Consider the following 20,948-nt stretch of genomic DNA (forward strand, 5'->3'; position numbering starts at 1 on the left):
CACACACGGCCATTATCAACATTAGTCACTTTCGATGAGAATTTATAAAAATCGTCATCGTTTTACAGATTATTACAGTGTTGAGCAATTCGATACTCATTTCTTATCGAAATCATCGACTTTCGTCTGAGATAAATTTTTATTTTTTATTCGTCTTATTATAGAAGACAACGAGTTGTGCGATTATTTGGAATAAAATTTAAGAAACATGACGCAAAGAGCTTTCATATTCTTATTCGCAATAGTAATTATTGTAATAGTATCGATTATCATGTTCATTGTATTTAGTACTGATTCAGGTGGTGAGTTGGAACAGATAAAATCAGTTATGATCGATAAATACGTAGAACCAAATTATGCAGTAACTGCGACAAATTATCAGAGAGATCCGGAGGCGACATTTAAAAAAGAACTTGAAGAGAAGATAGAGAACGTCGTTCCGTTTGGAATTGCGCTGTTATCAATGTACCAATTGGACAATACAAAGACTCAGTACTTAGAAGTCGTTGACGACTTAATAAAAAGAATAGACAAAAAACTAGGAGGGCCAGTCCCCGATAGGAGAATGACTCCTTGGGGTAGTAATTGGTACCACTGTTCCATTTCGTTGACTCGTATGCTCGCGATGTACGAGTACATCGGAAAAGATAAAGGTGTGATGGATATTTGTCACAGAAGAATTATTCAGATAACGCCGAGATTAGATAGATCGTTAGGTATGGAATTCAAAGGTAAAGTTAACATTATTCATGTAGCGATCCCACGTTTATTAACACTAAAAAAGAACAATCCTGAAGAATATGAAAAAGAGACAAGATTAGAACCATTTGATAATCTTAAAGAAATGACAAATTTAAAACCCAATACAGGTAATGCTGTAAAAGATGGTATTTATCAAGACTATTCGTGTATTAACAATAAGAATATCCCGACTTTCTCAGCGATAACCGGACTCGGAGGTTTTAGTCTCGAGGTATACAGCTTTTTCGGTCTTGAAGAAAATATTAGTACTTTCGTGACGGAAATATTGAACAGGATTCTCCATCCTAAATTGGATTTTATACCCTACGGTCTGTTTGGCCGGGATCCGAAAATAACTTGTAAAGAAACTTTAAAAAGATATTGGCCGAATTACGAAAGAAATCCAAATTACGATGTAAATATTTTTCCTTTCATTGGTCTTGGAGTATTCAAATCGGAAAAATTCGTATTTTCGGTGCGCGTCCAACGTGATGGAATCGCTGCCTATGAATTTGATAATTGGTATCAGCAATTCGCTCTTGGATGGCTTCAAATGCGTAAATTATATCACACGGAAATTGATTATAGGAATTATAAAAGTAAAATGGAGTGGGATAAACTAAAAGTTCAACCGGGTGTAATTTCATTTGCTGAAGAAAAAAATAATAGTTTTGAAGCTTTCAAAAATCAACGCAGCACTGCTTACACTCTTCCAGAATTCTGTTCTGAAATAAAATCTTACATTGGACATTTGAAAAATTATAAAGATAAAAAACTACTGTATTGGTTCAATAAATATAAATTTAAAGCTTTCTATGGAGACCAAGTTGTAATTTCGGAAAGGGGTGTCTGTACAGACAATGGTTTAGTAATGCGATACGAAATTAAAAATCAGTCTGGTAAGGCATTGAAATTGATATTAAAGGACGCAGATATTGGTAACAAAATTACATTTAAACCCTCTGTTGATGATTCCGGTACAGGAGTTCTTATCCCTAACAGCGGAGAGCCGAAAATAGTTCAATGGTATCAGGTATTTGATGACACCATTGAGCCTAAAACAGTTGATGGGGATAGTGCGAATAATTCTATGTCATTTACTATTAATGGCGACATGTATGTAATTGAACAGCATGGTGACTATCATATTGTCAAATGCAATGGTGATATAATACTCGCGGGTAATTCAAGCAGTTTGCGTGACGCTAGTATAACTCATCATGATACATCGAGTGGTAAAGATACAGTATTCAAAAGAGATTCTGAGACACTTATGTATGTACCTCAGCAAAATTGATAGTAATTATATAGAAGTGGAACTCCACTGGATTTTGGCCATACAAAATTGAAAATTAGAGTTTTTCACAATTTTTTTTTTTTTTCGTTTTGTTCTACTCTTCGGCGGATTTATGAAAAAATCAAATCAATACCCAAAAAATTCAGTTTCATAAAGATTTTGGCGATTGAAAAGTCAAAAAATTAAATTTTTTATTTTCAATCGATTATTTGAGCATTGAAACTTTTTTTTTTTTATAATTTCTATTATTTTTCTTGTTGTGCATAGAAAATAGAATAATTTCAAAAAAAAAAAAAAATATTACAATAACTCAATTTTTCAAATTTTTACAGCATTTTATTGATTTCATTTTTTTCAAAATTCGAATTTTCGTTTAAAATTTGAATTTTCATTCCAAAATTTGAATGTTTTTTCAAAATTTGAATTTGTTCCAAATTTTAAAATTCATTATACTGACAAAAAATCTTCGTACATAAATCTTGTTCCTTATTCAATTGATTCCACAGAAAAAATCATATCACTGCAACAGGATTTCGTCCTCTTGCTCCCACAGGACTGCGTCCGCAGCGCCTATTTTTTCCCCATAACATATAAACTACTGCGAAAGTAAAAAATTTCTCATAATTCTATGCTTATTTCTCATCACAAATTCTCGACTATTTATTTAAAATAAATTTTCATTTTTTATTTTCTTTATTATAGAAGCCAACGAGTTATGAAATATTTTAGTAACAAGTCTAGAAAACATGAAGAAGATAACCTTACTGATACTAGTAACAGAAATTATCTTAATAGTATTGTGCATTTCATTAAATGTTCTTAAATCTCCTTCATGCTTAAAGTTCGAGCGTATAAAAAGATGTTTGCATGATAAATACATAGATCCCGAAAATGAACAAAAAGCTTCCGACTATTTTGCCCACATGGAGACTTCATTTGAAACGAAATTTATGGAGACAGTAAAGTTAACAAATCCAAGAGCAACGATAGTAAGACCAAAAACCGGAGAGCTCAGTACGTTTGGAATCGCATTGTTGTCAATGTATCAATTAGACAACAAAAAGACCGAGTATTTAACAATTGTCGAAGATTTGATAAGAAAAATGGATGGAAAACTAGGAACTTTGACAAGAAGGAACGTTGTACCTTGGCGCGATAATTGGTACGGTATTTCCGTAGTATTTACTCGTATGCTCGCGATGTACGAGTACATCGGAACAAATAGAGCAATAAAAGACATCTGCCACAGAAGAATTGTTGAGATAACGCCGAAATTGAATAAATCAGTAGGCTCGGTTCAGACACATGTAAACTTTGTCTATCTAGCGATCCCACGTTTGCTGACGAATTATTTGTACGACCGTAAGCAATATGATTTTGAAGTAAAATCAGAATTATTTTCGGAGCTTCATAAGGAACTGCAAGTACACTTCAATCCGGATTACGTTGTACAAAATGGTATATATCAAGACTATTCATGTATTTGTCATAATAATATTCCGAGTTTCTCATATATATTGACACTTGGAGAATTCTATCTATCCACGTACAAGGAGCTTGGTTTTAAATCAAGTATAAGTAATTCCATAATGAAAATACTTCATAAGGTTATTCATCCTAAATTGGATTTTATACCCTACGGTCTGTTTGGCCGGGATCCGAAAATAACTTGTAAAGAAACTTTAAGAAGATATTGGCCGAATTACGAAAGAAATCCAAATTACGATGTAAATATTTTTCCTTTCATTGGTCTTGGAGTATTCAAATCGGAAAAATTCGTATTTTCGGTGCGCGTCCAACGTGATAGAATCGCTGCCTATGAATTTGATAATTGGTATCAGCAATTCGCTCTTGGATGGCTTCAAATGCGTAAATTATATCACACGGAAATTGATTATAGTAAATATAAAAGTAAAATGGAGTGGGATAAACTAAAAGTTCAACCGGGTGTAATTTCATTTGCTGAAGAAAATAATAATAGTTTTGAAGCTTTCAAAGATAAACGCAGCACTTACACTCTTCCAGAATTTTGTTCTGAAATAAAATCTTACATTGGACATTTGAAAAATTATAAAGATAAAAAACTACTGTATTGGTTCAATAAATATAAATTTAAAGCTTTCTATGGAGACCAAGTTGTAATTTCGGAAAGGGGTGTCTGTACAGACAATGGTTTAGTAATGCGATACGAAATTAAAAATCAGTCTGGTAAGGCATTGAAATTAATATTAAAGGACGTAGATATTGGTAACAAAATGAAAATTAAACCCTCTGTTGATGATTCCGGTACAGGAGTTCTTATCCCTGACAGCGGAGAGCCGAAAATAGTTAAATGGTATCAGGTATTTGATGACACCATTGAGCCTAAAACAGTTGATGGGGATAGTGCGAATAATTCTATGTCATTCACTATTAATGGCGACGTGTATGTAATTGAACTGCATGGTGACCATCATATTGTCAAATGCAATGGTGATATAATACTCGCGGGTAATTCAAGCAGTTTGCGTGACGCTAGTATAACTCATCATGATGTATCTAGTGGTAACGATACAATATTCAAAAGAGATTCTGAGACACTTATGTATGTACCTCAGTAATAATAGTTAATGATACGTTGATATGAACATTGGAAAAATTGATGACAATTGCATTTTTTTTTGCTGCTTTGGTGATGGCCAACTTTGAAGACATCTAGCAGCTAAACTACTGGACTTACATGGAAATCGATAAGAACCTTTTTTGTAGGAAATTTTAAGAGCTACAAGTTTGTTTCTTATTATTTTTCATGTATCTCTGATAGTTTAGCCAGAAAATAAGTTCTAATAGTAACTCTTTTTTGTTTTAAGCTAAGATCATCTCAGGTTACGGTGGATAACTTCCATGATCTCGTTCAAGTGGCATCAACGATCGGGAATCCTGGATCGACGTTTCTTGAATCATTGCGTCAGGTATGGAGCCCAACGCTTCAGTCATCCGGAGTAACGTTAACCTGCTTGAAAAAGATCGAAGAAGACATTCTGGGTCCGCGAGACCCAGCGAGTCTACAGGAGGAAGAAACTTACTGGCGGGAAAAATTTGAACGTTCAAAAAAAACCAGCGAGAAAAAAGCGATACAGGATGCTATTAAACTGATCGCAGACATCAGGACCGAGCTGGAAACAGCAGCGACCTCTCGCGATGGTCTGTCGGGTCTAGAGGAGACTATAGAAATAATCAGTGGGTACATCGATGATTTATGGAAACTGGAGACTCCGATTTACACTGAAGCAAAAATGAAGACGCTCCTCAATATAATCGGGCGCGAGATTCTGACGTTGGTTCAGTTACTCCTGAATGAAGTGACTCACAAAGATTCAAGATCAAAAGACGAAGCAACTTGGACAGCTTCATCAATCTGTGAAAAATGGGTGTCATCTTGCGAACGTCACACTAGTTTGTTCTGGCCACATCAATCCTTACATCCATGGAAGGGTTCCCCAGTCATTCCTGCCGAGTGTTCACAGATTGGAGATCGCCTAAAGTAAATCATCTTGCTTTCAGTCATTGGCTACTAACTGCTTAATCAATCGCTTATTTTTGTTGCAGACAAACCGCAGAAATACGACTCCAGTATCGGCAGTTGACGCGTTTGCTGACGGACTCCGAGCGCCAAAGTCTCGATACCGAAAATCTTCTTCACCAATTCGAGGACTACAAGACGCTCTTCGATCTCGACAAAACTATGGAATGGGAAAGGATCAAGCGTAGATTTGAAGAAAATCTAGCCCCAGCTGAAGAACGCGTTACTGAAAAGTTGAAAAAACAATTGGCCGAAATAGATACGCCAGTGGTTTTGATCTCTGAGGTCGAACGGTATACTGAGTTGATAAAGCGCCCAAGGATCAAACAGAATCTACGAACAGAGCGTGAAAATTTATTTTCTGCCATTGATGACATCATAGGTAAGTCCTGGTGCACCAACGCGTCAAAGCCAGGCTAAAAAGTATCTCGTTTTGTAGATAATTATCAATCAGGTCCAGATGTCAAAGAACTTCTTGATATTCCGCATATATTGCAAGAAGTCCAGGCTGCACGTTACGCTGAAAATAAACTAAAAAATTTAGAAAAACTCTCTAAGGAATTGCTGAATGATCTACCGAATTACAAGCCTGCTACCGAACGAATCCACGTGGCTGCGCGTGAAGCCGAAACAAAACGCGCGCAACTGGTGGAGGCGTGGGTAAGTTACGCTGCTCACTGCGCATGCGTTATATTTTCAACGCATTGAATGTTTATAGATAAAAGACACCCAACAGTCAATTGCTATGAAGGAACTGACCCTTGGAACAGACTCAGCAGTCGTAGAACTCGTCGGCACCAGTATGATGAAGGTCAACTACGACTCGCGACTAATGACTCTGATCAAAGAGGCACGAGCGCTTTCGGGCCAGGGCATTGAGCTGCCACGCGAGATTAAAAGTCTCGTGGAACGCGCAGGTGCACTGGCTGGTCGCGCACGTGAGTTGCAGAAGATCGCTAACTTTCATAATACTATTGGTGACCGTATGATAGCCTCACAGAGGCCGCTGATGCTGACGACTGCCATGGAGTTCGCGCGTGCGGTTCAGGAACAGAAGGGAGTCGTTTGGTCCGATTTGCACGCCATCGATGTCTATATCACTCGGCTCAAAGAATACGTAAGTGGTTATCAGATTTTTGGGTGATCAGCTACAAGTTTTTGGTTTCAGGTTCAAAAGTTCGCGAGACAGAACTCTGAACTCGCGTCTAAGCATATCTACTTGAGGGACCTAGTCGCTAATTTGTTGAAAGGCGAGGTTGTCAATTTGATTGGAAGTCAGGTTGCGTGGAAAGACACGCTCAAGACAATGAGGAGCGTTGTTGATGATGTGGATGCTAATTATGGGAATACCAAGGCTTGGAAACTGCATTGGGACCGTCAGTTGTTGAAAGTACTCGATATTGCTTATAGGTAAGTATATTTGAAGTGAATTATGGATGGCTATTGCTAATACTCGTATTTGTTGACAAAACTACTTGTTTCTAGGGCGGCGTTACCAAATTTAGTTAAGAAACTACCAGAAATTCAGATCGAATTGATATTTCGTGACAATAAGCTGCAATGGCGCCCAACAGTTGAAGAAATTCGGGCTAAAATATATTCGGCTATCAAACGTTTTCTTTCGATTCCGCTTAATTTTCGTGGGGTTGGAAGCCCACAAGATGCTAAATTCAGTATTATTGTTGAAAAGAATGCTTATCTCTTTGGCGGAGTTTATAAAGATGCCGAAGCGGCTATCGAAACACTGAATGCTGTCAAGTTGAAGTGGATGCCACTAGCTGAACCTGCGACGGCAGATATCGCTGACAAGCTGAAAGGAAAACCACCGAAAGAATGGGAGAAAGCCTTCAAGGATGCGAAACAGTGGGCACAACAAATTGGGAAACTACGCGGAGGAGAAATTAAGTTATGGTGTTTTGCCATTGACACCGCGACAACACGCAATGATTTAGAATCAGCGACACGTCGTACGTGGGATCGGTTGTCAACGGAATTACGCTCTGAGGCAGCAGAGAGATTAGTGACCTGCGTAGATTTCCTCAGCTTGGCAGGCCGAGATTTAGATCATCGTCCCAAAGATATTGAGGAAGTTGCGCTGGCTTATGAGGCCCATCGGAGAATAGAACGAGACACTCCACGAATTGCCGCAGAGCTTGAATGTGCAACGGGGCTCGCACGAATCATGGCAGCTTGGACACGTGAGAAGTTGGACGGACTCTCTGGAGCTCATGCTGCATGGGAAAGTCTCGCAGATCGTTTGGACCGACATAAGATGATTGTCGCACGTCACGTGGATGATGCGAAATTAAATCTTCGCCATCGTGCTGCTGCGCTGAAAGACGAACGCGAACGCTGGGAAACCCGTTGGTCATCCAAGCCGAATATAGTTACCGTTGACTGGATCGCCGGAATGCGCGAACGCTGGACTCTGCTGGAAGATCAGCGTGACTCTGTAATCACTGATTGCCAGCGTGTTGGTCTTGAGGTTGCTGAAGTTTTCGATGATGAATCACCAGAGGTCTCGCGACGTCTGGAAGCTGAGTTAGAGGCCGAAGAATCTAATTGCCGGTTCCAGGAAGAATTCATTCAGGAATTAGATGGTCAGTTGTCCGAAGAATGGACTGTTGCGCGACGTCGCCTTCCACGATTTCACGACTGGTTGGATTCGTGGCGCGAGCGTATCAAAGTTCAAGTAAAGGAGCCTCCAGCAGAATCTACGGAGATAGATACGTTTGTTGGAAAGCGTCTTCGAGAGCTGCGTCACGCTGCTGAGCTCGTCCAGCTCGTACGCGGTGATGAGCTGGCTGATGAGCACTGGAGTGACTTGAAGAAACTTCTAGGTCTCGAAGTAAGCACACGAGACATGACTCTAGGCAATTTGATCGATGTTGCATCTAAAATTGAAGACAATGTTGAAAAAGTACGTGATGTAACCAAACGCGCGTTGGCAGAAAATGGAATACGCCAAGCAATTGTTGAGTTAGAGGCCTGGGAATCTATGGCTTCCGTTCAACTTCAGGACGCCAAGGACAGCAAAGGGCGAGACATTTTGTTGATGGGCGAGTACGGGGAATTACTGTCACGTGTGGGGGAGCTAAAGTTACTTATTGAAGGCGCTAAGGGTGCTGCGGGTTTCGAACGATTTGCTGCGCGTGCTGGTCGCTGTGAATCTGCGCTCTTTGAACTCGAGGAACGCGTTAAGGTACTGGGCACCGTTCAACGCAAGTGGGTTTATCTGGAACCAGTCTTCAGCAGTGGAACCGTAGTGACACCAGCAAATGACAACGGGAAGTGGTCTCGTGCAGACAAAGAGTTTCGACACTTCATGAGTGAAGTATCACGTGATCCGCGCGTTCCTTCATTGCGTCGTTTGCCTATGCCAGCGTTAGTGAATCTGAAAGACCTACTGGATCGATGTCAGCGGAGTCTTGATGAGTTCCTTGAAGAAAAGCGCGCTGCCTATCCTCGTCTTTACTTTTTGAGTGACGAAGATCTTCTGGAATTGATCTCCGGAAGCAACGCTGGTCTGAAAAGTCATTTGCCGAAGCTCTATCAAGGAATTGGTAGTGTAGACATCCAAAATGGCGCCATAGCTGCTATTGTCTCCCCGGAAGGTGAAGTTCTGACCCTGATGCAGCCGGTTGATCTCGCAGACTCACTGCCATCTTGGCTGAGAAATCTAGAAGACGGAATCCGTGCTACGCTTGCCAAAAATCTTGACCAATGTTACCAAAACCGGTCCCTAGAGCCTACGAAGTATCCTAGTCAGATTTTGTTGCTCACAGAGCGAATCCATTTCACAGAACGCTGCGAGGATGCTGTGCGTAATGGAAAAATAGCTTTGAAGACGTTGGTCGAGCATTTGGAAGCCCAGAGAGCTAAATTCCGAACTCTAGAAGATGCTAATGATCAGCTGACTGCTTTGAAAGCACGCAGTCTCTTGTTGGAGACAGTCCATCACCTAAATATCGTGCGTAGCTTGATAAGTGTCGTAGAGACCGGTGGCAATACATCTTGGACCTGGAACCGGCAGTTGCGTTGCTACAAAACGGTAAGTTGACATCTTTTATTCAGTATCTTGGATTATAAACTTTGATCACCATCTTTTGGGATTTAGAACCAAGGACCGGTTATTAAATGCGCCGGAGCTGAGTTCCAGTATCGCTTTGAGTATCAAGGTGCGGCTATTGGTCTAGTGCGTACGACTCTAACAGAAAAATGTTTTCTCGCGTTGACTCAGGCCATGAAACTAGGACTAGGTGGCAGTCCAACCGGTCCAGCTGGTACTGGAAAAACTGAGAGTGTTAAAGCGTTAGCCTCTATATTAGGGCGGCTGGTTTTAGTATTCAATTGTGATGAAGGTTAGTTGTCTCTACATCACTTGATGAGCTCATAAGAGCTTGTCGATATGCTAAAGAATGCTGTTTGTTTTCTAGGTATGGATGCGAGCAGCATGAAGCGAATTTTAGGTGGTCTCGCACAAGCAGGCGCCTGGGGGTGCTTCGACGAGTTCAATCGCCTTGAAGAAAAAACTCTTAGCGCAGTAGCGATGCTAGTCCAGCCTTTACAGCAGAGTCTGCGAGATAACCTATCGCATGTGCAACTAGGGGATCAAAAAATCGCGCTCGATCCTCATTGCTGTGTCTTCATAACCATGAACCCAGCGGGTAATGATTATGGAGGGCGTAATAAACTTCCTGACTCACTAGCGCGTCTCTTTAGACCTATAGCTATGGCACATCCCGATCGGTAAGTCAGAATGTGAAGTAGCAACAAATTATAACGCTGACAATTTATTTCTTCCAGCTACGATATTGTAAAAGCACTTTTAGAGTGCGCAGGCTTTCAAGAAGCATCAACTCTAGCTGAGCAGTTAGTAGAAACTTTGGACATTGCAGAGAAGCTTCTAACCTACCAGCCACACTATGATTGGAGTCTTCGCGCTTTGAAGTCGGTCTTAGATTCTATTTCATCTTCCCTCATTCAAGACGAGTGTCAAAGACTTCTGCAAGCCATCAGATCTTCAACTGTCCCCAAACTAACGGAGGAAGACACGATCAAGTTCAATCAGATCCTTCAGGACGTCTTCGTTAACCAAGATTTCAAACATCAGCCTTCTCAAGACCAGCAGACACTTCGCAATATTCTAGAAGACATCTGCCGTGCGCGTAACTTGACTGAAGGTACTGCGGTTCGTTGCGAACAGCTCTACGACCAATTGCGTAGCCGGACAGGCGTCGCTATCGTCGGGCCACCTGGTTGTGGGAAAACTCTTGTCAGAAAAGTACTTTTTGAAGCTCTAGTCAAGCAAGGAAACAATTTGAGAGAGATAAACATATTTCCTGGCGCTATTCCCAAGACGCAGCTACTGGGTCGCGTTGACTCGCAGACCAGAGAGTGGAAGGACGGTCTGCTATCAACAGCAGTGACTTCTGTTGCCGAGGAATCACTGTGGATAGTTTTAAATGGCGATGTAGAACCCGTTTGGGCAGAAGCCTTGAATTCGGCACTTGACGACAATCGGATATTGACCCTAGCCAGTGGCGTTAGCATCAAACTCAACCCACGCGTTAGGTAACGACACCAACTCATAGACTCTAGCAAACCTTTAAATCTTATCAAAATTTCAATTTGTCTACAGGTTCATCTTTGAGACCCACCAGTTAGCAGGCGCAAGTCCTGCAACCGTTTCGCGACTTGGCGTACTTCATTTAGCGACGATGCCAGTGTCTTTGTTGCTCTCGTCCTCAGTTCTCGATCCTCTGCCTTCTGTAGTAAGACAAGTCGCTGATAAACTACCGGTTGTAGTGGAACGGGCGCTGGAGAACGAGAATACTGAAGACACTGCATCGCGCGCAGGTTTAATCAACGCACTGTTGCCTCATTTTCAATCTTCGGCTACGCTGAACTCAGTAACATACTCGCTGCTGATGTCCACGTGCTTTCAAGTTGAGAAACAAGACGCACGGAACGCATTAGGGAATTTCATTTATCAAACTCTGGATTCCTGGTGTCCAGATCCACAGCGTCCGCTCGATGTCGTCTACAATCGAGAGATCGATCGTCTGGAACCATTTGGCGAGCAGACCAGGCTGATTGATAATGAACCTCCCGTCCTGATCACAAGTAACAGTTTATTCTAACGCGTGTTACAAAGGGATTCAAAGAGAGCAGGGTTCTAATTTTGGTGATTTCTTATTTCTAGATATCCTAGATCGTGGATTGATGACTATTTCACCCTGGATAGAAGCTGGACAGCCTACACTACTCCGTGGGTCACGTGGCAGCGGCAAAAGCAGCCTGATAACTGCAGCTCTGCATGCGCTCAAGGATAAAGACTCTGCAAGTATTGTCTTCGGATCTTCATTGTTCGGCAACGCGGACCTGATAAACCGGCTCAAGAGATCTTGTGTACGTGTAGAATCAGCGAATGGACGTGCGTACAGACCACGTACTGGCTCTAAGATAATTTTGGTCATCGAGGACTTGCATCTTGGGGCCAAATCACTGCAAGAACTTCTCCGTCAGCTGCTAGAAGACAAAGGCTTCCATGAAGACGACCTAGAGTTCGCGAGCTTACCTGTCACTGTTCTATCGACTGCTGATAAATCAACTCATCTTCATCCAAGGCTCAATGCTCTGCTATCGACTCACCAGCTGATGCCTCCAACGACCGGTGATCTCCAGGCGATCATTGAAGTCCACTTGAAACACGCGCTAAAGAAGATCACGTCTGTCGAATCTGGGTCCTGGGTCTCGTTCTTGGCGTCGGTGATGCAGGACTCGATTTCAGCAGTCAAAGAATTCTCGTGGACTTCAAAAGATCTAAGTCGTTGGGCAGAAACTCTGCAGAATTACCCAATGCCAGAGAATCAAGAAGACATTGCCCGCTATCTTCTAGATGCTGGGGTCCATTTATTCTACCCAAGGTAAGTCACGTTATTTTGATCATTTGCAGATAAAACAGAATGTTTTGCTTTCAGATTGAGTCGAAAGGACCAGTCACGTTGGAAGTCAACCCTAAAACTGAAAATACCAGACCTAAAGACCGAAAACGACAATCTGTACATTTGGCGAGGTGGGAATGCAGTTCTTAGCCCTCTGGCTCCAGAATCTTGGAAACAGGAGATACAGAACGTGATTTCCAAGTGCCTACGCGAAGGTGAAGCAGTGGGAACTGTTCTTTCTGATCATCTGCTTCAAATGACTGCCAGTAAGTCTCAACCCGCAATCAACGCTCAAGTTTCAAATACTAATTTTTAAATTTCTTAGCTATCAGCTGGTCATTTGGTGCTGGATTCCGGGGATTGGTAATGGCAGGACGTCCTGGAGGTGGCAGAAGATCAGCAGCACGTCTGATAGCTTCAGTGTCTTCGTTGAAACTGATCGACTCAGGCCCAGGTCGTGGAAAAGTTTCTATCAAGGCAGCGGTTCAATCAGCGGGCATTGATGGAGAGCCAACATTACTACTGCTAGAGGAACATCATCTGCGTGAAGAAGGCGTGAGTAATCTTGCTGGCGCCTTGGTATCACGAGGAGAAATCCCAGGTCTTATGGCTCCTGATGAACTAGACACGCTGGTAGCGCCCTTGACTGACTTGGCACGTAAGGAAGACTTCACTGGTGGTCTTGATCAATTTCTGTACCACCGCCTTCGTAGTTTCCTACGTGTCGTGATCATTCTGGACTCCGCAGAGCTCAATAGCATGGCCGTGCTACAAGACGCGTTGGTGATCTCTGAGACTCCTAACGCTGAGTGGTGGACTCTGGAGTCTCGCCTCCAAGATCTCGGAGTCCAAGTGATCCCAGAAGCTTCAGACTCTCCAGAATCAATTTCTGGTCTTAAACATTTGATAGAAACTCACCTGCATGCTCCACGTGCTCAACAATCTCCAGCACGCTTTTACGCGCTTTTAAATTCTTGGCGCGAACTTCGCGCATCCTGGACCAGGGACGTAGAATCAAAAATCTCTAGTTTAGAGGCAGGGATTGGCAAACTCAAAGAAGCGGGTGACAAAGTCGCTAAGCTAGAAGACGAGGCCTCTAGACAACGCAAAGAGCTGGAAGTACAAACAGGCAGAGCTAATGCAGCATTAGAACAAATCACTGCTACAATGCGAGGCGCTACTGGGCAACGTGGAGAAATGACGAGTTTGAAAGCCAATACTGAAAAAGAGAGTGCGGAACTTGCGCGTCGCAAAGTCGCTATTGAAAGCGAGCTTTCCAAAGTTGAGCCTTTGGTTGAAGCAGCCTCTCACGCAGTAGCAAACATCAACGCTGATGCTTTGGCTGAGGTTAGATCACTACGCGCACCTCCCGCGGCAGTTCGCGATGTCTTGGAAGGCGTCCTACGTCTTATGGGCATCAAAGACACATCATGGAACAGCATGAAGATATTCCTAGCGAAGCGTGGGGTCAAAGATGAAATCAGGACCTGGGATGCGCGACGTAGCACCTCAGCAAGTCTAGAAGCCGTTCAAAAACTCGTCAAAGAACGTCCAGAGTCATTTGAAGAGAAGACTGCACGTCGCGCTTCAGTAGCTGCAGCTCCATTGGCTGCATGGGTGCTCGCTAACCTTCAGTATGGTCAGATTCTCCAACAAGTCGCTCCTTTGGAGCGTGAACAGCGTCAATTGTCTGACAAATTAGCCGCAGCGGAGGCTCAAATAGACAAATTATCTGAGGGTCTCAATTCAGTTGAGTCGCGCGTGAAGCAGCTTCAGGAACAGCTGGCTGAGCATTCTCGTGGCGCTGCTGCGCTTCAAGTTCGCTCGGAAGCTACCGAAGCTAGTCTGAAGACTGCTCGCGCGTTGTTAGAAAAACTGGACGCAGAATATCGCGACTGGGAACAGCAGTTAGAGATGCTGACTACGCGGAAGACGAGATTGGATGTCGAAGCAGCTAACGCAGCGAGTCTGCTCGTCTATTCGGTAAGTATCAACTTCAAATATCGATATTATTGATCTGAATAATCAAAATTGTTAGGAATCAGCCAAAGATGACAAATGGAGGCGCGAAGTCATCGATCTACTGGCTTCCGAGCGCGAGCGCCTTATTTGGCGAGCTCAGGATCTACCAGCAGACTCTGTAAGCATCGCGGGCGCGATCTGTGCGCTTCGTGGTCCTTTAGTGCCTCTATTTATTGACGCCAGTGGGGTTGCTGTCAATTGGCTGAAGCTCAATCTAGAAAATCAGCTAGAAGTTACTAAGCCAAGTGATGCCAAGTTCCTGATGACTCTAGAACTGGCAGTGCGCTTTGGCAAAGCGTTGCTGGTTGAAGAAATTGTCGAGTTACCGTCGATTCTACTTCCGTTGCTCCGCAGAAGGTCACTGAAACTCGGCGACAGGGTTCTCAATGTCCAAGGGGGATTTAAATTATTCTTAGCTACCAGGCGCGATGAACTTGATTCACTCCCACGTGAAGCTGATGCCGTGCTGTTCAAAATTACCCTGGGTGCTGGCACCCGGAGCTTAGCTGAGCGCTTCGTTGAGAAGGTAAGTTAAGGTATCTCATTATTTCAAAGGTTTCTAATCATTATCTTGGGTTAAGGCGCTGCTGCAAGAGACTCCAGAGCTGGACAAGCAGCGTCGCGAAGCTCTGGAGCTCGAAGAAAAGCTCGCAGGTGAGCGCGACCAGGCACGAGTGGATCTGCTTGCTCAGTTAGCCAACGCACGTGGCGAGGATCTGCTTCAAGACACTTCTGAGTCTACGCCAAACTCTCTGCTGTCTTCACTGGAAGCCACGCAGGCCAAAGCCAAAGAAATAGCTCGCGCGTTGGAACAAAATAGTCAAAGACGCGACCAAGTGACTCAACGCGCGCGTGAGCACGAGAAATTAGCGAAGTTCGCTGCCCAGTTATTTAAAACGGTCAAGTCGCTCGCGCTTCTCAACTCGCTCTATGTTTTTAGCGTCGAAGCGTTCACGGAAATTTATCTAGAGGCTGAGAAGTACCGGAAGCAGTTAGTAGACGTAGATAAGAAAGAAGCTGAAGGTCTTATTGAAAAGAAAATGATCGCATTGACTCTGAATTACTGCACCAAAGCATCGTATCGCAAAGATAGATTACCTCTCGCGCTTTATCTCGCTCTGATGATCTATCCAGTATCAGACAACGAACGCCATCTTTTGTTCAAAGACCCCGCAATTCTAAGCCCTCTAACACCAGACAAAGACCTCGCGCATGATCGCGACGCGTCAGTCCCCGACTGGGTCCCGGAAGAACGGAAACCTGCTATTCGCGCTCTGGTTTCTTCAATTCCCCAGGTAAGTATTCTCTCAAGCTTCCACTTACTCAGGACTTAATGCGTTTTACTGCTTAGCTGGCGCAGAGACTTCGCAGTGAGTGGCTAGAGGACTTGAACACGATTTACAAGGACACGTCATGCAGCTCGTTCCAAAAGTTGCTGATAATCCAGGCCCTGAGGCCCGACTATCTCAACACTGCGTTAACGAAGTACGTGACCGAGAAGTTGAGCATCAAAGACCTGGCGCCCAGTGCCTGGACACTGGAATCTGTAGTCGAGGGCCAGAAACGCCCGGTACTGTTTTTGTTGTCACCTGGGGCGGATCCAGGTCCAGAATTGAGCAATTTGGCCAAACGCATGGGGTTCACTGGTGGATTCAGTGAAGTCTCATTGGGACAGGGTCAAGTTGAACAGGCGGAAATGATGATCGACAATTCCTGCAGGTTAGATCTAGACTCACCAAGTTCAGGGTCACGTAGAACTTGAAGGTGTTTAAATTAACTTTTTTTACAGAAATGGCGGATGGATACTACTCAGCAATCTCCAATTGGCTTTAAATTGGCTTCCCAAATTAGAAAGCATCCTCCGAAATACTCCACAACATGAATCAACTCGAATCTGGTTGACTACTGAAGAGTGTACGGGATTCTACCCCGGGTTAGCAGGACTGTGTTTGAAACTCGCTTACGAACCACCAGAGGGCGTGAAGCGCAACCTCAAGAGATCGCTGCGTCAATTGCAGAGCTACAGACCCCAGTCTAAAGACTCCGAGGGCATTTTCGTGCTGGCCTGGTTGCATGCAGTCCTTCAGGAACGCAGAAAGTTCGTTCCACGTGGCTGGATCCGCGCTTACGAATGGAACGAAGCCGACTTGGAGGCTGCGCGTGAGCTCGTGGTTAATTACGCGCTGAAATTCAATCCTGCTGCGCGCCTAGACTGGGAAGAAGGCCGCGGATTGTTGGATATCGCGATCTATGGGGGAAGATTGCAGGATCGGTTTGATATGAGGGTTTTGGAAGCTATCATACAAGATCTCTGGTCTCAAGATGTCTTCCAGGGACGTCGAAGACTAGGGAAACTTATCAGTGTACCTGAGGCTTGTAAGAAAGATTCTATGAGAGTTATTGATCAACTGGCAGATACTGATGACCCGCTGGAAATATTCGGGTTACCGGCTAACGCGCTCAGAGCCTGGGAAAGATCTGCCGCTGAGATCGTTATTACTGATCTCAAAGGCATGTTCGATAAGTCTTTCAATACATCTGACAAAAAGTTATCGAAAAAATCTGATACTAAATTACAACGTGACCTTAAAAATTACTATGAACAATATTCATCATCACTTTCGAAAATAAAAGTGACAACGACACCGACAAATCATCCAATTGAACAATTTTTCAATAATGAAACTCGTAATTATAATAAATTACTATCTAATTTGAGAGAAGACATCATCAATAATAAAATAATTACCTCAAAAGTAAGTCGATCATTTATAATCTCGAACTTGTCGACGATAATGTGATACGTTGGCAGCATAAGCCTTTGGTTTCTGCAGCAAAATTTTCAGCATTAGCCTTTGGCTAGTCTAACAAACTTAGTAGAACTAGTGAACGGTTTGTGAAGCAAAATTGGTAGCACTAACCTTTGGCTTATGCAGCAAACTTAGTAGTATTAGCCAAAAACTATTACAAAATTGAGTAGCATAAGCATAAGACATTAGAAGAAACATTCGTAGCTTTAGCCTTTGGCTTGTGTATAAAATTAGCAGCACTAACCTTCGGCTTATGCAGCAAACTTGGTAGTACTAGTCGATAACTATTACAAAATTTGGTAGTACGAGCCTAAGGCATTATCATATGCATTTTCTGCTTCAGCCTTCGGCTTAGGTACAAAATTGGCAGCATTAGCCTTTGGCTATTGCAGCAAACTAAAATTTTTTTCTATTTATAACTAATAATTTTTTCTTTCAGACACCAGAAAATTGGCTTGACTACTGGCCATCGGGATCTAAAGAAATTCTATCATTTATCAACGATCTGATAGCACGCAGTAAATTTTTGTCATCAATAAATACAAACAATCTTCTCATAACCTCAAATGAATACAAAAAAATAAATATTATAAACTTAAGTTACTTATCCCGTCCCAAAGGTTTTCTAGCAGCAGTAAAACAATTTACAGCGCGAGAATTATCCATTGGATTGAATGAATTGACTTTGAAGGCCATCTGGCTGGACAATAACGAACTGACATCTCAAAAAACTTCAAGCCATGACAAAGGAATTATTATTAACGGCCTGCTAATTACAGGAGCAACTATCAGTAATGGAAATTTGATTGAAGTAAATGATAAATCGTCAGCTGTCATCAATACTCCTTTATGTTTATTGAAATACGTCCGCGGCGACGATTACGTCTCTAGCAAACAAGACGAAGGAATTGAGATACCAGTTTACAATAATTTACAGAGAGATGAATTGATTTGCTCATTGAAGGTTAATTGTAGTAGGGATCGACGCAATGAATGGATAAAAAGAAATGTTATTATTTATTTAGGTCTTAACTAATTATTTATGTGTAAAGAAAAATTGTAGCAAATATGGGGACCAAATAAAGAAATTTATGATACCAAATCTCTAGTTTCATAACAATCCGCCTGAACATGGGGGTGGGGTTTCAAGGTCAAGCATTAAAGGGTAAGGAAAGTTTTATGTAAATCTATATCTCTTACTTGGATTTTTACGATATAGGAAAGCATGTGGTCGAGTTCATCATAATTTTCATGGATAGGAATCTACCCAAACAGCATTCAAGTCGGAATTACTGCTTTACGACTTTTTGAAGGCGTCGTCAATAAGTCTTATAATGACAGAGGTGTAATTTTTAGGAACTCAAACAAGAATTCTAGAAGACTCTATTAATAAGACGTCGATAATAGAATAAAATAAGACATCATTTTAAAAATATTTCATCTGTTATATTAGAAGATAAAGAAAATTCATAATGTCATTATTGAATACTGTAAAACTCCTACGTGTTTTGCGCATTAGTGGTGTTACGTTTTGTATTATATCCAAAACTACCCACTGACAAAAATAGTTATGATCACAAATATGACGTGGAACTAGCACTGGTTAATTCAGAACTAATGACTTTGAGTAACCACCAAGAAATATTCAACGAATACCAAACAGAATCTTACCTAAAAACATTTAACAAACATTTCATGAAAGGCGATGTTCCCAAAGTAGGAAAAATCGCGTCATTTGGTATCGCAGTGCTGGCAAAGTATGCCACGGATGACCATTTGAAAGAATATTTACACGTAGCAGAAGATCTAATCCGAAAAGTTGAGGACAAATTGGGCGCCATTAAAATCGGATCCGATAAAAAGGTTCCTTGGGGCTGTGATTGGTTCGACTTTTCTGTTTTATTGACACGGATGCTTGCAATGTACGAATACCTCGGAGAAGACAAAGAAGTGAAGACGATTTGTGGCCGTAGGATTATCGAAATAATTCCGGAACTTAACAAATCATTGGGCTGGACACGGAATGGCTTTGAATTTGTCTATATTGCGATCCCGCGTATGATGACTAATTACCTGAATGATCGTGAGTTGTATGACTCGGAAGCTCGAGACCAAAAAAACCTGTTTGAATCGCTTAGTAGGATTTTTAACATAACCTACAATACTGAAGACGATGGCAAAGATGGTCTGTATAGAGACGGTTCATATCTATACCGAAGTGTAGCGACTTACTCATATTTAGCATCGCTTGGGAATTTTTATGGGACTGTTTACCGGGCATTGGGCTTTGAAACTAACATAGATGGCAAAGTGACTGAACTATTGGACAAAATTCAGCATCCAGATATGGATTTTGTACCCTATGGTCTGTTTGGTCGGGAGCCTAAGATAACTTGCAATGATATTTTGAAATATTACTGGCCGAAATATAGAAAAAAAGCAAAGTTAGGCGTCATTATATTTCCTTACATTGGTCTCGGTGTATTTAAATCACCGAAATTCGTATTTTCGTTGCGTGTCCAACGTGAGGACATTGCGGCCTACGAAAGCGATCCAGATAATTTTGAATTTGCCGCGGGATGGATTCAAATGCGTAAATTATATCTTACAGACGTCGATTACAGTAAATATGAAAATGTAATGAAATGGCCTGAACTTAAATTACAACCAGGTGTGATATCATTTGTCGATGATAAATACAATAAATTTGACAATTTGAAACCTGCAACCGGATCATTGGCTCATTTATGCCAAGACGTCAGATCGTACATCGGACATTTGACTGATGATAATAAAAACTTGTTATTCTGGATCAATAATTATAAGTTTGATAAAATTTATGGTGATTCCGAGGTGTTGGAATACGGAATTTGTACCGATAACGGTTTAGTAATGCATTATTCCGTAGACAATAAATTAGAGGGTCGTGAATTGAAACTCAGAGTAAAAGACGATGATATTAAAGGCGATCCCCAAATGTATATTGAAACAGTTCCAGACTTAGATGAAAACGGTTGCTTTACTTTCCGAACAAGGGGAACTTATCGTTGGCGCCAAGTGTTTGATACAAATGTTGAACCTACTAGAATATTCATTGATTCATTGAAGCGTGTTTCATTTAAATTCAATGAGAAATTCTTCGAAATTATTTTAAGTGATGACAAATTCTACTACACTATTAAACGTGGTCTTGATATAATTCTTGCTGGCAGCTCGCACAGCGATCCCAATGATAGGTATGAGTTAAATGGCAAGAATTTCATAAGAAATCCCAATACTATGATGTATGAAGTCGTTGAGTAATTGGATATATTTATTGAAAACAAATTTATCATATTGAATTTTTAATTTATCTTCGAGGAAATCCAGGGAGGCAACAACCCCAGCAGATCCGAATTACCGTAAATTACCATTTTTTTACATTTTACTTAAGGTAAAATACCAGAATTTACGGTATTTTACCTTAAGTACGGCATTTATGGCAAAAATACGGTAGCTTGCGGTAAAATCGCAGTAGTTTACTGCAAATTTACGGTAGCATCACGATAATTTACCGAAAAATACCATAT

The 20,948-nt window shown here is 41.8% G+C and overlaps 4 protein-coding genes across 5 annotated transcripts in view; all 4 read left to right on the forward strand.

Moving 5' to 3' along the window:
- The window catches only part of LOC103580504 (cytoplasmic dynein 2 heavy chain 1), a 25,222-nt gene extending 6,578 nt beyond the window's left edge, over window positions 1-18,644 (forward strand). The window contains exons 2-19 of one of the 2 annotated variants that reach the window (XM_014439525.2): window positions 4,888-5,561; window positions 5,627-5,982; window positions 6,040-6,260; window positions 6,319-6,717; window positions 6,769-7,010; window positions 7,086-9,651; window positions 9,718-9,961; window positions 10,037-10,349; window positions 10,407-11,174; window positions 11,242-11,726; window positions 11,806-12,529; window positions 12,584-12,813; window positions 12,873-14,530; window positions 14,586-15,095; window positions 15,151-15,864; window positions 15,921-16,288; window positions 16,359-17,325; window positions 17,819-18,644. In XM_014439525.2, the coding sequence (XP_014295011.1) occupies window positions 4,888-5,561; window positions 5,627-5,982; window positions 6,040-6,260; window positions 6,319-6,717; window positions 6,769-7,010; window positions 7,086-9,651; window positions 9,718-9,961; window positions 10,037-10,349; window positions 10,407-11,174; window positions 11,242-11,726; window positions 11,806-12,529; window positions 12,584-12,813; window positions 12,873-14,530; window positions 14,586-15,095; window positions 15,151-15,864; window positions 15,921-16,288; window positions 16,359-17,325; window positions 17,819-18,415 (12,036 nt within the window). In that variant the 3' untranslated portion in view covers window positions 18,416-18,644. The remainder of the gene's footprint in view (window positions 1-4,887; window positions 5,562-5,626; window positions 5,983-6,039; window positions 6,261-6,318; window positions 6,718-6,768; window positions 7,011-7,085; window positions 9,652-9,717; window positions 9,962-10,036; window positions 10,350-10,406; window positions 11,175-11,241; window positions 11,727-11,805; window positions 12,530-12,583; window positions 12,814-12,872; window positions 14,531-14,585; window positions 15,096-15,150; window positions 15,865-15,920; window positions 16,289-16,358; window positions 17,326-17,818) is intronic. The other variant, XM_053738474.1, reaches the window with a different exon arrangement.
- LOC103580756 (uncharacterized) lies at window positions 156-2,114 on the forward strand. The gene has a single exon (XM_053738476.1). The coding sequence runs from the start codon at window positions 209-211 to the stop codon at window positions 2,036-2,038; it is 1,830 nt and encodes a 609-aa protein (XP_053594451.1). The 5' UTR covers window positions 156-208; the 3' UTR covers window positions 2,039-2,114.
- LOC103574662 (uncharacterized) lies at window positions 2,723-4,697 on the forward strand. Its single transcript, XM_053738475.1, has one exon. It carries the CDS (start codon window positions 2,785-2,787, stop codon window positions 4,636-4,638), a length of 1,854 nt encoding a protein of 617 aa, XP_053594450.1. The 5' UTR covers window positions 2,723-2,784; the 3' UTR covers window positions 4,639-4,697.
- A 194-nt stretch (window positions 18,645-18,838) lies between the features above and the next one.
- Window positions 18,839-20,786, forward strand: LOC103580511 (uncharacterized). The gene has a single exon (XM_053738271.1). It carries the CDS (start codon window positions 18,997-18,999, stop codon window positions 20,680-20,682), a length of 1,686 nt encoding a protein of 561 aa, XP_053594246.1. The 5' UTR covers window positions 18,839-18,996; the 3' UTR covers window positions 20,683-20,786.
- Window positions 20,787-20,948: the final 162 nt, after the last annotated feature.

Source organism: Microplitis demolitor, chromosome 4 (assembly GCF_026212275.2).
Source record: "Microplitis demolitor isolate Queensland-Clemson2020A chromosome 4, iyMicDemo2.1a, whole genome shotgun sequence".
NCBI lineage: Eukaryota > Metazoa > Arthropoda > Insecta > Hymenoptera > Braconidae > Microplitis > Microplitis demolitor.

Coding starts and splice junctions, on each gene's coding strand:
- LOC103580511 (XM_053738271.1), top strand. CDS start 18,997: ATGACTTTGAGTAACCACCAAGAAATATTCAACGAATACCAAACAGAA.
- LOC103580756 (XM_053738476.1), top strand. CDS start 209: ATGACGCAAAGAGCTTTCATATTCTTATTCGCAATAGTAATTATTGTA.
- LOC103574662 (XM_053738475.1), top strand. CDS start 2,785: ATGAAGAAGATAACCTTACTGATACTAGTAACAGAAATTATCTTAATA.